Source organism: Bactrocera dorsalis, chromosome 1 (genome assembly GCF_023373825.1).
Source record: "Bactrocera dorsalis isolate Fly_Bdor chromosome 1, ASM2337382v1, whole genome shotgun sequence".
In the NCBI taxonomy this organism is placed as follows: Eukaryota; Metazoa; Arthropoda; class Insecta; order Diptera; family Tephritidae; genus Bactrocera; species Bactrocera dorsalis.
This window is the reverse complement of record NC_064303.1, coordinates 13,824,301-13,836,064: the sequence shown is the minus strand read 5'-3', so window position 1 is coordinate 13,836,064 and position 11,764 is coordinate 13,824,301. Positions and strand designations below refer to the sequence as shown.

The following is an 11,764-nucleotide window of genomic DNA, read 5'->3' as shown; positions in this document are numbered from 1 at the left end:
CTTAGCTTACCCATGTGTTATGGATAACAAAAAGTATTTGTTACCCGAATATCTGTTAGTGTTATTATTTTGGTTATTAGTTTGTTACCTTTAACATATAAGCATGTTAGGAAGAACAAGCAGTAACAAGATTATCTGTTACCCATTTTTACTTCTAGCAAATTAAATTCTTTTAAATAAAAGTCATTTTTTTAAATTATTTTGCTTTATTTAATAATAAAATCAAAATCAGATATTAATTAAATTAATAATATGCCTATTATTATTGCATTCGGCAGAAAAATTATATACAAGTTATTTGAGTATAAAAATTATAATTGTAAAAATTCATATTTTTAAAAGTAAAATTAGACACTTCAACTTAGAACTAATATATACAACTTAAAACTAATATGTACATCTTAAAACTAATATTTACAACTTAAAACTAATATTTACAACTTAAAACTAATATTTACAACTTAAAACTAATATTTACAACTTAAAACTAATATTTACAACTTAAAACTAATATATATAAGTAATAATAATAAAACTTATATTAATTTAGCCCTTAGTTTATGTTTCTTCTGTTTATAACGATTGTGGCTTAAGGCCACAAATCTCCGGAGCTCCCCATATATACTGTTTTTATCCTTGTCAGGAAATATATCTAAAATTAAACGTAATAAGTTAAGGCATTCAAATATATACCAATAAAAAAACCTACCAAAAACTAACCCTACGCATTTTAGTTTTAGTAGGGATTTCTTCTCCTTGCGCCCCTCTAAATTGTAATGGTACATTACATCGTCTGAAAACAAACCACGTAGTACGCCGTCCACACTGCCTTTTGCGCCCTTCGACTTCAATATTAGCCGCATCTGTAAAAAAAAATTACAGTAAATTATATTACAATCGCATAATATTTAAAAACGAAATATTTACCATAGCATCCGTGCTTTCCTTTTGGGAAAGTTTTTCTTCCACGAAGCGCACGTGCTCTTCCGATGACATGGGTAGTTTCGAAGCGAGCTCCAGGTAATGCTCGTCCTCCAAATCACCGGTGATGCGGCTAATTGAATGATGCGTCTTTGCTGCTATGACGCGGCATTCGCGCAATAATTTACTGATTGATAGGAATCGAATATCCACGTCGAAAACTAAAAAAAAAAAAAAAAATATTATATAATTATTATATAAAATTAAAAATATTAAGTTTAATTAAAAAATATAATATAGCAACAAATATTACTTTGATAAAGATTTTTGATTTGTAAATACTTACAAATAGTATATTATAGGAGGAAAATATAGTTGAGAAGTGTCTTTTTAAAAGAGAATATCTATTTCTTAATTAATTTTTGTAAAATGAGAAAACATTATATATAAATATTTACTGATTTACCGAAAAATAGTATTTCTGTTTAGGACACATAATTTAACCCTTTTTTACTTGCGACATATCTTTTTGAGATCAACATCCAAGTAAAGAAGTTGTGTATTTCAGCACTAAAGAAAAGACTATATAAATAGTTTAAAAAAATTAAAATGTAAATATCCTTTTTTGAAAAGACACTCCTCATTTGCTTGAAGCTTGAAAAAGTTTAATTTTAATTTAATTTTTAAAATCCTGCTTAGGAGCAGAAATGCGTATATGTATGTATATGATGAAACACTAATGTTGTTTTTATTTTAAACAATTTTAGATATTCTGCATACGAACAGATATCTTGGACGAACAAATGAACATTTTTAATTATAGAGGAGGTTATCCAGTTCAAGAATATAAATATTCGAGATATTTGCGTTTAAAGGTGGGTTTCCAGCTCTCAAAAAAAGCAAAAACTTCATATAAAAAACGCTTATGAAATGATCAAGAAGTTTTCTGGTGTAAATTAAGTTTACACTGATATTTCGCTTTTTATGTTCACTAGCACTTCACTAATTCTGAAAAACCTCCTCAATTCGACAATACCCATTTTATTCCCGAAATCCTGGGGCGGTATTCTAAAGTCGGCACAATTATAATTGTAACCGCACAATTCGTTTCAATTTAGATTTCAAATTTTTTACATTTACACATGTATGTATGTATATATGTACATATATATGTAGATATAAAGCACAAATTACATATTTCACAAAAATGCACAATCTATAGCAACTATTTGAAATAAGTATGCACTATTTAGCTTTAATAATTTAAAACTTACTCTCTTATTTGTTTGTTGTACGCAATATATTGTTACAAAAAGTAGTATTAAGTTGTATTTGTATTACTATATGCATCCCTGATTATGAACAATAGCTGTAGGTATATGGAATAGCATTTGTCTTGTTGTAGACATCTGGCGCCACACTGTCTGCTCGTCTAGTTAAACAATTGCTGAGTCTGGCGCCGCGACTGTCTGCTTGCGTCTGGCGCCGTATAGCCGTATGTTCTGGTAATTTCCAGACGCGATATTCTAGAAGGAGACAGGCATCAGCGAGAAGTGCGTGGCTATATAAGCCGTGGCAGCGCCAACGTAATCAATCAGTGCTAAGAGTAAACTGCTATAGTGTAGACGAGTTGTGAAATAAAGAGTTGTTGAATTAAATTAAACAGTGTTGATTTTATTTGTCAATCCAGAGATACGAACCTAACAAAGTAAACTAGCAAGAGTAAATTCGTAACAATTGGTGTCAGAAGTGGGATTGTCAAATAATCCAAATTCAAGATGGTTAAATTCGGAGAATTGAGAATTCAGCAATTAAAAAAGGAACTGGAGGAGCGTAATTTGCCGATAAGCGGGCAAAAGGCGGATCTGCAGGCACGACTACGTGAAGCAATGGAAGCGGATGGAATTAATGTGGACGAGTTCGAATTTGATGGGCCAGGAACTTCTACAAAGGTAGAAGAAAAATTAGAAGAACAACGAACATCATCAAGCGTAGACACTAACATGCTATTAGTGGCTATTAGGCAAATAGCAGAAAATGCAGTGCAAACAGAAAATCGTCTGGCACAGCAAATAGCAGAAAATGCAGTGCATACAGAAAATCGTCTAGCACAGCAAATAGCTGAAAATATATCACGAATAACAGAAAATGTAGTGCAAACAGAAAATCGTCTGGCACAGCAAATGACGCAAATAGCTGAAAACACATCACAGTTAGAGTCTCGCCTTACACAACAGATTACAGAGAATAATACACAAGTGCAAGAGAAATTTTCAAAATTTGAAGACGAATTAAGCACTTTAAAAAATGGCGAAGAAAATTTAAAATCAGAAGTTCTGCAATTAAGTAATCGTGTGCGAGAACTGCAACTGCATGGCCCTGCACCATCAACAAATAATCAAAGATTGAAGGCACCCACATTCGATGGAAGTATTCCATTTCAAATTTTCAAACTTCAGTTTGAAAAGACAGCAACGGCCAATAACTGGAATGCAGCGGACAAAGTGGCGTCCTTGTTTGTTTCATTGAAAGGACCGGCAGCAGAAATCCTTCAGACTATTCCAGACTGTGAACGGGACAACTATGAGGCATTGATGAGTGCGATAGAAAGACGATATGGTAGTGAGCACCGGAAACAAATATACCAGATCGAACTGCAAAATAGGGGTCAGAAAATGAACGAGTCATTGCAAGAGTTCGCAACTGAAATAGAACGACTGGCTCATTTGGCAAATGCAGATGCACCTGTGGATTACATTGAGAGGGTAAAAATTCAATGTTTCATAAATGGAATTCGTGATGTGGACACCAAACGCGCCACATATGCATTGCCAAAAAGAACGTTTGCTGAAACGGTTTCGCACGCCCTCACACAGGAAACAGCTTCCCTACTAAGTAAACCAGCACACAAAGTACAAAGGGTTGAAATGGAACAACCGGCGCTGATGGAAGAAATATTGAAGACTCTGAAGACAATTGCTCCACCGCGAATAAATACAACAGGCAGATGTTTCAACTGTGGAAAAGCGGGTCACTTTGCCCGAAATTGCAATATAAAAGTAAACCCATCAAAACGGAAACAACCAACAGATAACGAGGACGAAGCATCCACATCTCACAAGTCGTTAAACTAAAACGGAACAGTTCAAAGGGGCGTGAGCTGGTTCCCACAACTATTTGCCCCGCCATCTCGATATCACAAATAGGTCGCCATGACAACAATCTTACTATCAACGGCATCGTAAATGGACGACTGTCAACGCTTACTTTGGATACTGGTGCCACACATTCAATTATCCGACCGGATGTGGTAAGAGGGACGGTTGAACCATTAGTCGGTTGCAAGCTTCGAACGGCCACCGGGGAGGAAGCAGCTGTCGCGGTAAAGGTGTTTTGCGAAGTGATGATTGGTACCCTGGAAGTTAATCACACCTTCATCGTAGCAGAAATCACGGATGAAATTATAATGGGAGTAGATTTCATGATTGATCACGGGGTTACTTTGGATTTAAACAAGCAAATGCTGTTTTGCCAGAACATGGAGATGCCTATAAACACCGGATATGTGACTAACGTTGAAAGTAAGAGGGTGATTGTTGATGATAATCAGAGCATTCCACCAAAATCTGAGGCGATTGTATGGGCTAAAGTGAATGGAGGAGGTGGGACTGAAGAGTTGTGGATTGTGGAACCAACAAAAATAGATACACCCATATTGGTAGGAAGAACGCTTGTGAAAACTAGAGAAGACGCCACCATTCCGGTGAGAGTAGTGAATGAATTCAACACGCCTATAAGTCTGAAGAAAGGAGCAGTAATTGGACAGTGCCAGAATATAAGTGCAATAGCACGATGCGAACGGTCACAACAGAAGCCTACGATTGAGCCTCAGCAGATAAGTCCTACACTCCTAAATAATTTGCTGAACGAACTGCATGGAAATGAAAAATTAAAAGCAGAAAAACTATTAGAAAAATACGCATCCATATTTGCAAACGAAGGAAACACAGGAAGAACCGGCATTGTCAAACATCGCATAAATACTGGAGACGCTAAACCAATCCGACAAGCTCCGCGTAGGGTTCCACTAGCAAAACGAGAGGATGCTAACAAAATTATTGAAGACATGCACAAAAACGGTGTAATCGAACCTTCAATAAGTCCATGGAGCTCACCTATCGTCTTAGTTAAAAAGAAAGATGGTAGCACCCGTTTCTGCGTAGATTATAGGAAGTTGAATGATGTCACAAAGAAAGACAGTTATCCTCTACCAAGAATCGACGATACATTAGACACCTTGTCTGGAGCGAAATGGTTTTCTACATTAGATCTACAAAGTGGATATTGGCAAGTCGAGATTGATGAATGTGACCGTGAAAAGACCGCTTTCAGTATGGGCGACGGGTTATGGGAATTCTCTGTGATGCCATTTGGGTTATGTAATGCGCCTGCAACGTTCGAGCGACTGATGGAACATGTGTTAAAAGGACTCAACTGGAAGACATGTTTAGTGTATCTTGATGACATTATCATCATGGGAAAAAGTTTTGATGATCATCTGAAAAATCTAGAGGAAGTCTTTCAGCGAATAGCATCAGCCGGATTACGCTTGAATCCCAAAAAGTGTTCATTATGGAAGAAGCAGGTCACATATCTCGGACATAAAGTGTCAACTGAGGGAATTCACACCGAGGAAGGAAAAATAAAAGCAGTGAAAGATTGGCCTCGACCCACCAACATTCATGAACTCCGCAGCTTCCTCGGCTTATGCACGTATTACCGCCGTTTCGTACCTGGATTTGCGAACGTGGCTAGAAGTTTACATGATTTAACAAAGAAGAATCGCCCGTTTGTATGGCAGTTGGAACAAGAAAAAGCGTTTGAGCAGCTTAAGGAACTACTTTGTACGGCGCCGATGTTGGCTTATCCAATACCTGGAAAGAAATTCATCCTGGATACAGATGCGAGCGCTTATGGAATTGGAGGTGTCCTATCTCAGCTCATCGACGGACAAGAAAGAGTAATTGGGTATTACAGCAGAGTGCTCGGGAAACCAGAGAAAAACTACTGTGTGACGCGAAAAGAACTACTAGCTGTGGTGGAATGTGTAAAACATTTCCACAAGTATTTGTATGGACAACGATTCTTGCTGAGGACTGATCATGCAGCATTAAAATGGTTATTACAGTTTAGGAATCCGGAAGGCCAAATTGCACGATGGATCGAAAGATTACAGAATTACGACTTCGAAACGGAACATCGAAAGGGGATTCACCACAAAAATGCGGATGCATTATCGCGTCGCCCTTGTCCACTGGAATGTAAACATTGCTCCAAATCAGAAGGAAAAGAAGGTATAATCGACGTGCGATTACTGAATATAGAACCTGAAGATGATTGGACTCCTCACCGCATCAGAATCAATCAGCTGGAGGACCCTGATCTTGCAAAGCTGGTAATGGCCAAAGAAAATGGGGTACGACCACCAAAGGAACAAATAAGTAGCGAGAGTCCAACTGCAAAAGCATATTGGGCCCAATGGAACAGCATAAACCTCGTTAATGGATACCTTCATCGTACCTGGGAAAGCGAAGATGGCAAACATTCTCGTCTGCTGATCATAGTACCGAAGTCCATGATCCCAAAAGTATTGAAAGAATATCACAATGGACCTAGTGGAGGGCACCTTGGAATAACAAAAACTATAGAGAAGATTAAACAACGGTTCTACTGGATCGGTTGTCGAGATTCCATAGCAGAATGGATAAGTAATTGCGTAGAGTGCATGGCAGCTAAAGGTCCTAAAGCCAAAAGTCGCGGTAGGCTACAACAGTACAACGTGGGATCACCATTTGAACGAGTCGCAATGGATATTGCAGGTCCGTTCCCAACCAGTACGGCCGGAAACAAATATCTACTGGTTGTCATGGACTATTTCAGTAAATGGCCAGAAGTATATGCCTTACCAAACCAGGAAGCGAAGACAGTAGCCGAAGCGTTTGTAGAAAATTGGATAACAAGGTTCGGAGTGCCCGTCGAATTACACTCAGATCAAGGCAGGAATTTCGAATCTTCCATTTTCCAAGAAGTCTGTACATTATTGGGCATCCACAAGACACGGACGACAGCGTTACATCCACAATCAGATGGAATGGTGGAGAGATTCAACCGAACGCTCGAAGAACATCTGCGGAAAATCGTTGATAAAGATCAACGGAATTGGGACAAGTGCATCCAGATGTTCCTGCTGGCGTATCGTTCAGCGAAGCACGAGACAACTGGTTACACGCCAGCAAAGATTATTTTCGGATCTGATCTGCGACTCCCTGCTGATCTTAAGTTTGGAACGAATCCTACAGCTGTAAGAAATGATGGAGATTATTGTTCTGCCTTAAAGGAAGAAATGAATGAATTGCATCTAATGGTAAGACAACATACGCATCTGATGAGCAATAAGATGAAGGACCGGTTCGATCAAGCGGCAAATTCAAAAGGTTTTGAAGAAGGTGATCTGGTCCTGTTGTACAATCCACTTCGAAAGAAAGGCTTGTCCCCGAAACTGCAGACAGCCTGGGAAGGACCCTATATGGTGATGAAACGACTTAATGACGTGGTATACCGCATACAAAGAAATGGGAAAGCACGATGTAAAATGAAAGTAGTACATTTGGAGAGGCTCGCCCCATTTGGTTCAAGAGGATTTGTGCCTAATCGGGACGATTAGGCTTTAGTGGAGGGCAGTGTTACAAAAAGTAGTATTAAGTTGTATTTGTATTACTATATGCATCCCTGATTATGAACAATAGCTGTAGGTATATGGAATAGCATTTGTCTTGTTGTAGACATCTGGCGCCACACTGTCTGCTCGTCTAGTTAAACAATTGCTGAGTCTGGCGCCGCGACTGTCTGCTTGCGTCTGGCGCCGTATAGCCGTATGTTCTGGTAATTTCCAGGCGCGATATTCTAGAAGGACACATCGGCATCAGCGAGAAGTGCGTGGCTATATAAGCCGTGGCAGCGCCAACGTAATCAATCAGTGCTAAGAGTAAACTGCTATAGTGTAGACGAGTTGTGAAATAAAGAGTTGTTGAATTAAATTAAACAGTGTTGATTTTATTTGTCAATCCAGAGATACGAACCTAACAAAGTAAACTAGCAAGAGTAAATTCGTAACAATATGTATTTGAATCCTCCAAATGTTTCCTGTAATATTAAAATTTTTAATTATACACACAACATTAAATTCACATTGCTTACCTTTTTCTCCTTGTTAAGCCTTTTAGTTTCTCTATACAAAATAAATTAAAAATATAAATATGTATTTATAAATAATAAATAAAATATTAAGTAACGAACTTACCTCTTTAAAATCCAAAATAAACTGCGCTTTTCGTTTTCTTCTTCTTGAAAAATTGGGCATTCGTCTCTCCTGTTCTAGCAAGTTAATATTACAATATGTTTAGAATGTCGATAGTTTTTCTCTATCTTACTTACGTATTCTCCCATTCAATTGAAAATTCCAGAAAATGTAACAGTGTTAGTGAACAGCTGAAAATGTTTCAATGTATTTGTGCAATCTGTTACCTCCGTCTTGCAGGGAACACAATAACAGCGCCATCTAGCGACTATTTCATAAAAATTCTTTGTTTTAAAGAAAAATATTTTTTTTTTTTTACTTTTTTACCAATGATTAATTGATAAATATTAATACAGTTATTCTCCTTAAAATTTACAGATTTTAGCAAATCAGATCTATGGGCATGTCGGCTTGAAAACTATCTCTAATTTATTATAAATTTTAAGCAGCTGTGTGTAACTGCGCTATAACATTTCAGGCAAATAATTGCAACACTGCGGTTTGTGCGAACCCAGTTGTATTGTTTTTCGCGTAATATTTGCCGTATCAAAGCGCCGCGCTAAATTCATTTATTTATTTCTGACAAGTGCACTCAGCAAAAAACATCATAGTAGTTTATGACTTTAAAACGAAACGAAGTAGCTTGTCGATTACGTGTATAATAAAGAGTGAGTAATAGAATTATTTGGAGCAATGGTAGATCTCGAAATGGTGGCTGCGCCAGCAGAGACTGCTGTGATGGACAGCAGCACTGGACTCTGCCGCCTATGTTTGCGTCACGATAAAACAATTGTGAATATATTCGAGGAAGTACCAACACCAGCTGAGGAAAAGTCATCGCCTGAAACTGAAGCGCCTGCGAAGAAAGTTAACATGGTTGAGCGGCTATTCGATTTGTTGGCCGTAAAGGTTTGACATATAAAATAGGTTTCTTACACAGCACATTGACAAATTGCTTTTTATCTAGTTTCAGTACTCAACGGCCTTGCCGAGTCACATCTGTCAAAGATGTTTTGCAATGGTGGAGGCGTTTACTGATTTTCGTGAAAATGTGCAGAGATGTGAGACTGAGTTGCAGCGCTGGCTACAGCAAAACTACAAAAGCTCAACGAACGAAGATGCCAGGCCAGGCCTTAATGGAAATCCGGGCGATTTTGAACCCGAAGACGATTGCGTAATTACAGAGATCGATCCCAATCAGGATTATGAGAGTTCAGAAGATGAATTTTCTATGGAATCGGATTCGGAAACTGAAGAGCACACACCCGCTACGACGCAAAATTCCCTTATTGCAGCGTCCAATTCTGCACAGCATGAATTTAATAATGCAACAATGACGGCTAAGTCAACAGTTGATATGCATAATGCTGAAAATTCACAAACTGCAACGGATATGTCCTCCTCCTATGCTGCAGTACCAAGCAACGACTCGTTTATTGGTGGCGAGGTAGTGATCAAAAACACATATCTTTGTCAATATTGCGATATGGCATTCACAACACAAGCCGAATGTCAAGAACACGAGTCACAACACGACAGCGCAGCGCCATATGTCTGCAGCTTCTGTTCACAACGTACTTCCAGCCGCCAAAATTTGATTTATCACATCAAAGAACTGCACGATCCGGAACGACCGTATGTTTGCGCCTTCTGTAAGAAGGGTTTCTGTCGACGTTCCGATCTGAAGAAGCATACGATAGTGCATACCGGTGTGCGTCCGTTCTCATGCCCCGTCTGTGCAAAGAGTTTTTCACGCAACACCAATTTGACAAAACACATACGCATACACAGCAGCGTAAAGCCGCATGTATGCACGCGCTGTCCACGTTCATTCTCCAGTGCACCCGAATTAATGCGTCACATACGCTCGCACACCAATTCAAAATCATTCCAGTGCAGTCGCTGTCCAAGTGCATTCGCCCGTAAGGATAAACTACACCTGCACGAACAGACACATTACCGCCGTGATGCCGAATTTCTACACCAACAAAATAACGGTGCCGCTGCGCTAAAGACTGAAGATGGCAACAGTATGGGACAGACAGAAAACATGGTAGTGTCACTCAATCCTTATGGTGACGGCGATAGCGCGCAGTCACAGGCAAATATGTCATCACCGCAGGATCAATATCGTCAGCAGAGCATCTTGGCAGCGCAGTTGCAACAGCGACCGTCAATGCCGAAGCCGCCACCGCCGCACAAGTCATCACATTCACGCTCCTTCCCCTGCACGATTTGCCAGAAGACATTTACACGTGAACGCGATTTGCAACGCCACCAGGCGCTACATCTGGATACGCTGTTTACGTGCAAGCAGTGTGGTACCGGTTTTAGTCGACGCGAGAAACTTGCACGTCACGAATTGGAATTCCATGCGCCGCAATATCCTTGTGACGTTTGTCGCTTGCAATTTACCAAGCAGGATGAATATGAAAGACACATGAAAATGCATGAATTGCAACAGAGTGCGGCTATGGCCACACAGGCGGCAATTAGTGCGGCATCGGGTGTGCCCAGCGCGCCGTCTGGTAATATTTTGGGTTTAGCTGGCGCTGCCAACACTGCTGGTGCCATGAATTTGGTGACAACTGCAGCTAGCCCTGGCAGTAGCATGCATGCAACCGCCACTGCGCCGAAAGATTTGTCGAGCACGCAGCAACGTCCAAACGCTGCGGATATGTCTTTCTACAGCCAATTGGTGCCTACCATGAATCTTGGTTTCTATAGCGAAACGCGTCCTGAAGATCGCAATGGCATTTAGACATGTGACACGTAGCATCGCGACACAATGCATTTACATACTTACAACTTCTTAGAGTGTACGTTAAGTCGTTAAACGTAAAAGCTAGGCATAAGCAACTTAATTACGTGGATGTTACCATATATAAACTACATTTAATTTATACATGCATATGGCTGTATATAGTGGCATATGCACTATATATTGGATACATACATACATATGTATATAATATGAACGTGAAATAAACGATTCCAAAATAACATAAAATTAGTGCAAATCAAAATATCATATTCAAATACTAACATCACTCACAATCAACTCACGCCAGTAAATCATTCACCACTAACAATTTAGAAAAATTATTACAGCATATTGACACAAAATTCAAAAATATTTTCTTTTGATGGGTGAGTACAATTTAACTGATTTTTTTTTTAAAGGTGTATATTAGGTATCGTCAAAATTCTTCGCTGCAAATATTTAAAAAAAATATTTTATGATCGCAAGAGTGGCAGCATAACTAGAACAAGTAATATTCTTTAAAAACAAGAAAAATGTTATTTCGATTGCACTGAAGCTATCGTAACTTTCACTGGTGCATAAGAATATATACATACATACATATATTATGATTACGATCAGATTGTTTAGATGCCGGCTATATGCTATAAACAATTAGTTTATTCTAAAGCCGCATTTAGCAATAATATGTGTCAGAACAATATCTCATAAACTAAGGAAAA

General features: G+C 38.8%; 3 protein-coding genes and 1 long non-coding RNA gene across 4 annotated transcripts; 2 read left to right on the top strand and 2 right to left on the bottom strand.

Annotated features, from left to right (window-relative positions):
• Nucleotides 1-370: 370 nt before the first annotated feature.
• Nucleotides 371-1,961, bottom strand: LOC125775833 (uncharacterized). The gene is made up of 4 exons (XM_049446793.1): nt 1,958-1,961; nt 928-1,142; nt 710-863; nt 371-652 (listed from the first exon to the last, which is right to left on the bottom strand). Exons 1-4 carry the CDS (start codon nt 1,959-1,961, stop codon nt 537-539), a joined length of 489 nt encoding a protein of 162 aa, XP_049302750.1. The 3' UTR covers nt 371-536.
• A 498-nt stretch (nt 1,962-2,459) lies between these two features.
• On the top strand, nt 2,460-4,088 carry LOC125778374 (uncharacterized). Its single transcript, XM_049455669.1, has one exon. It carries the CDS (start codon nt 2,700-2,702, stop codon nt 4,053-4,055), a length of 1,356 nt encoding a protein of 451 aa, XP_049311626.1. The 5' UTR covers nt 2,460-2,699; the 3' UTR covers nt 4,056-4,088.
• A 4,086-nt stretch (nt 4,089-8,174) lies between these two features.
• LOC125778872 (uncharacterized) lies at nt 8,175-8,523 on the bottom strand. Its single transcript, XR_007423013.1, has 3 exons — nt 8,416-8,523; nt 8,282-8,350; nt 8,175-8,209 (listed from the first exon to the last, which is right to left on the bottom strand). It is a non-coding gene; the product is annotated as an uncharacterized LOC125778872 (long non-coding RNA).
• A 259-nt stretch (nt 8,524-8,782) lies between these two features.
• Nucleotides 8,783-11,288, top strand: LOC105228493 (zinc finger protein Xfin). Its single transcript, XM_011208344.4, has 2 exons — nt 8,783-9,187; nt 9,246-11,288. The coding sequence occupies exons 1-2, from the start codon at nt 8,972-8,974 to the stop codon at nt 11,037-11,039; spliced, it is 2,010 nt and encodes a 669-aa protein (XP_011206646.2). The 5' UTR covers nt 8,783-8,971; the 3' UTR covers nt 11,040-11,288.
• The last annotated feature ends 476 nt before the right edge of the window (nt 11,289-11,764 follow it).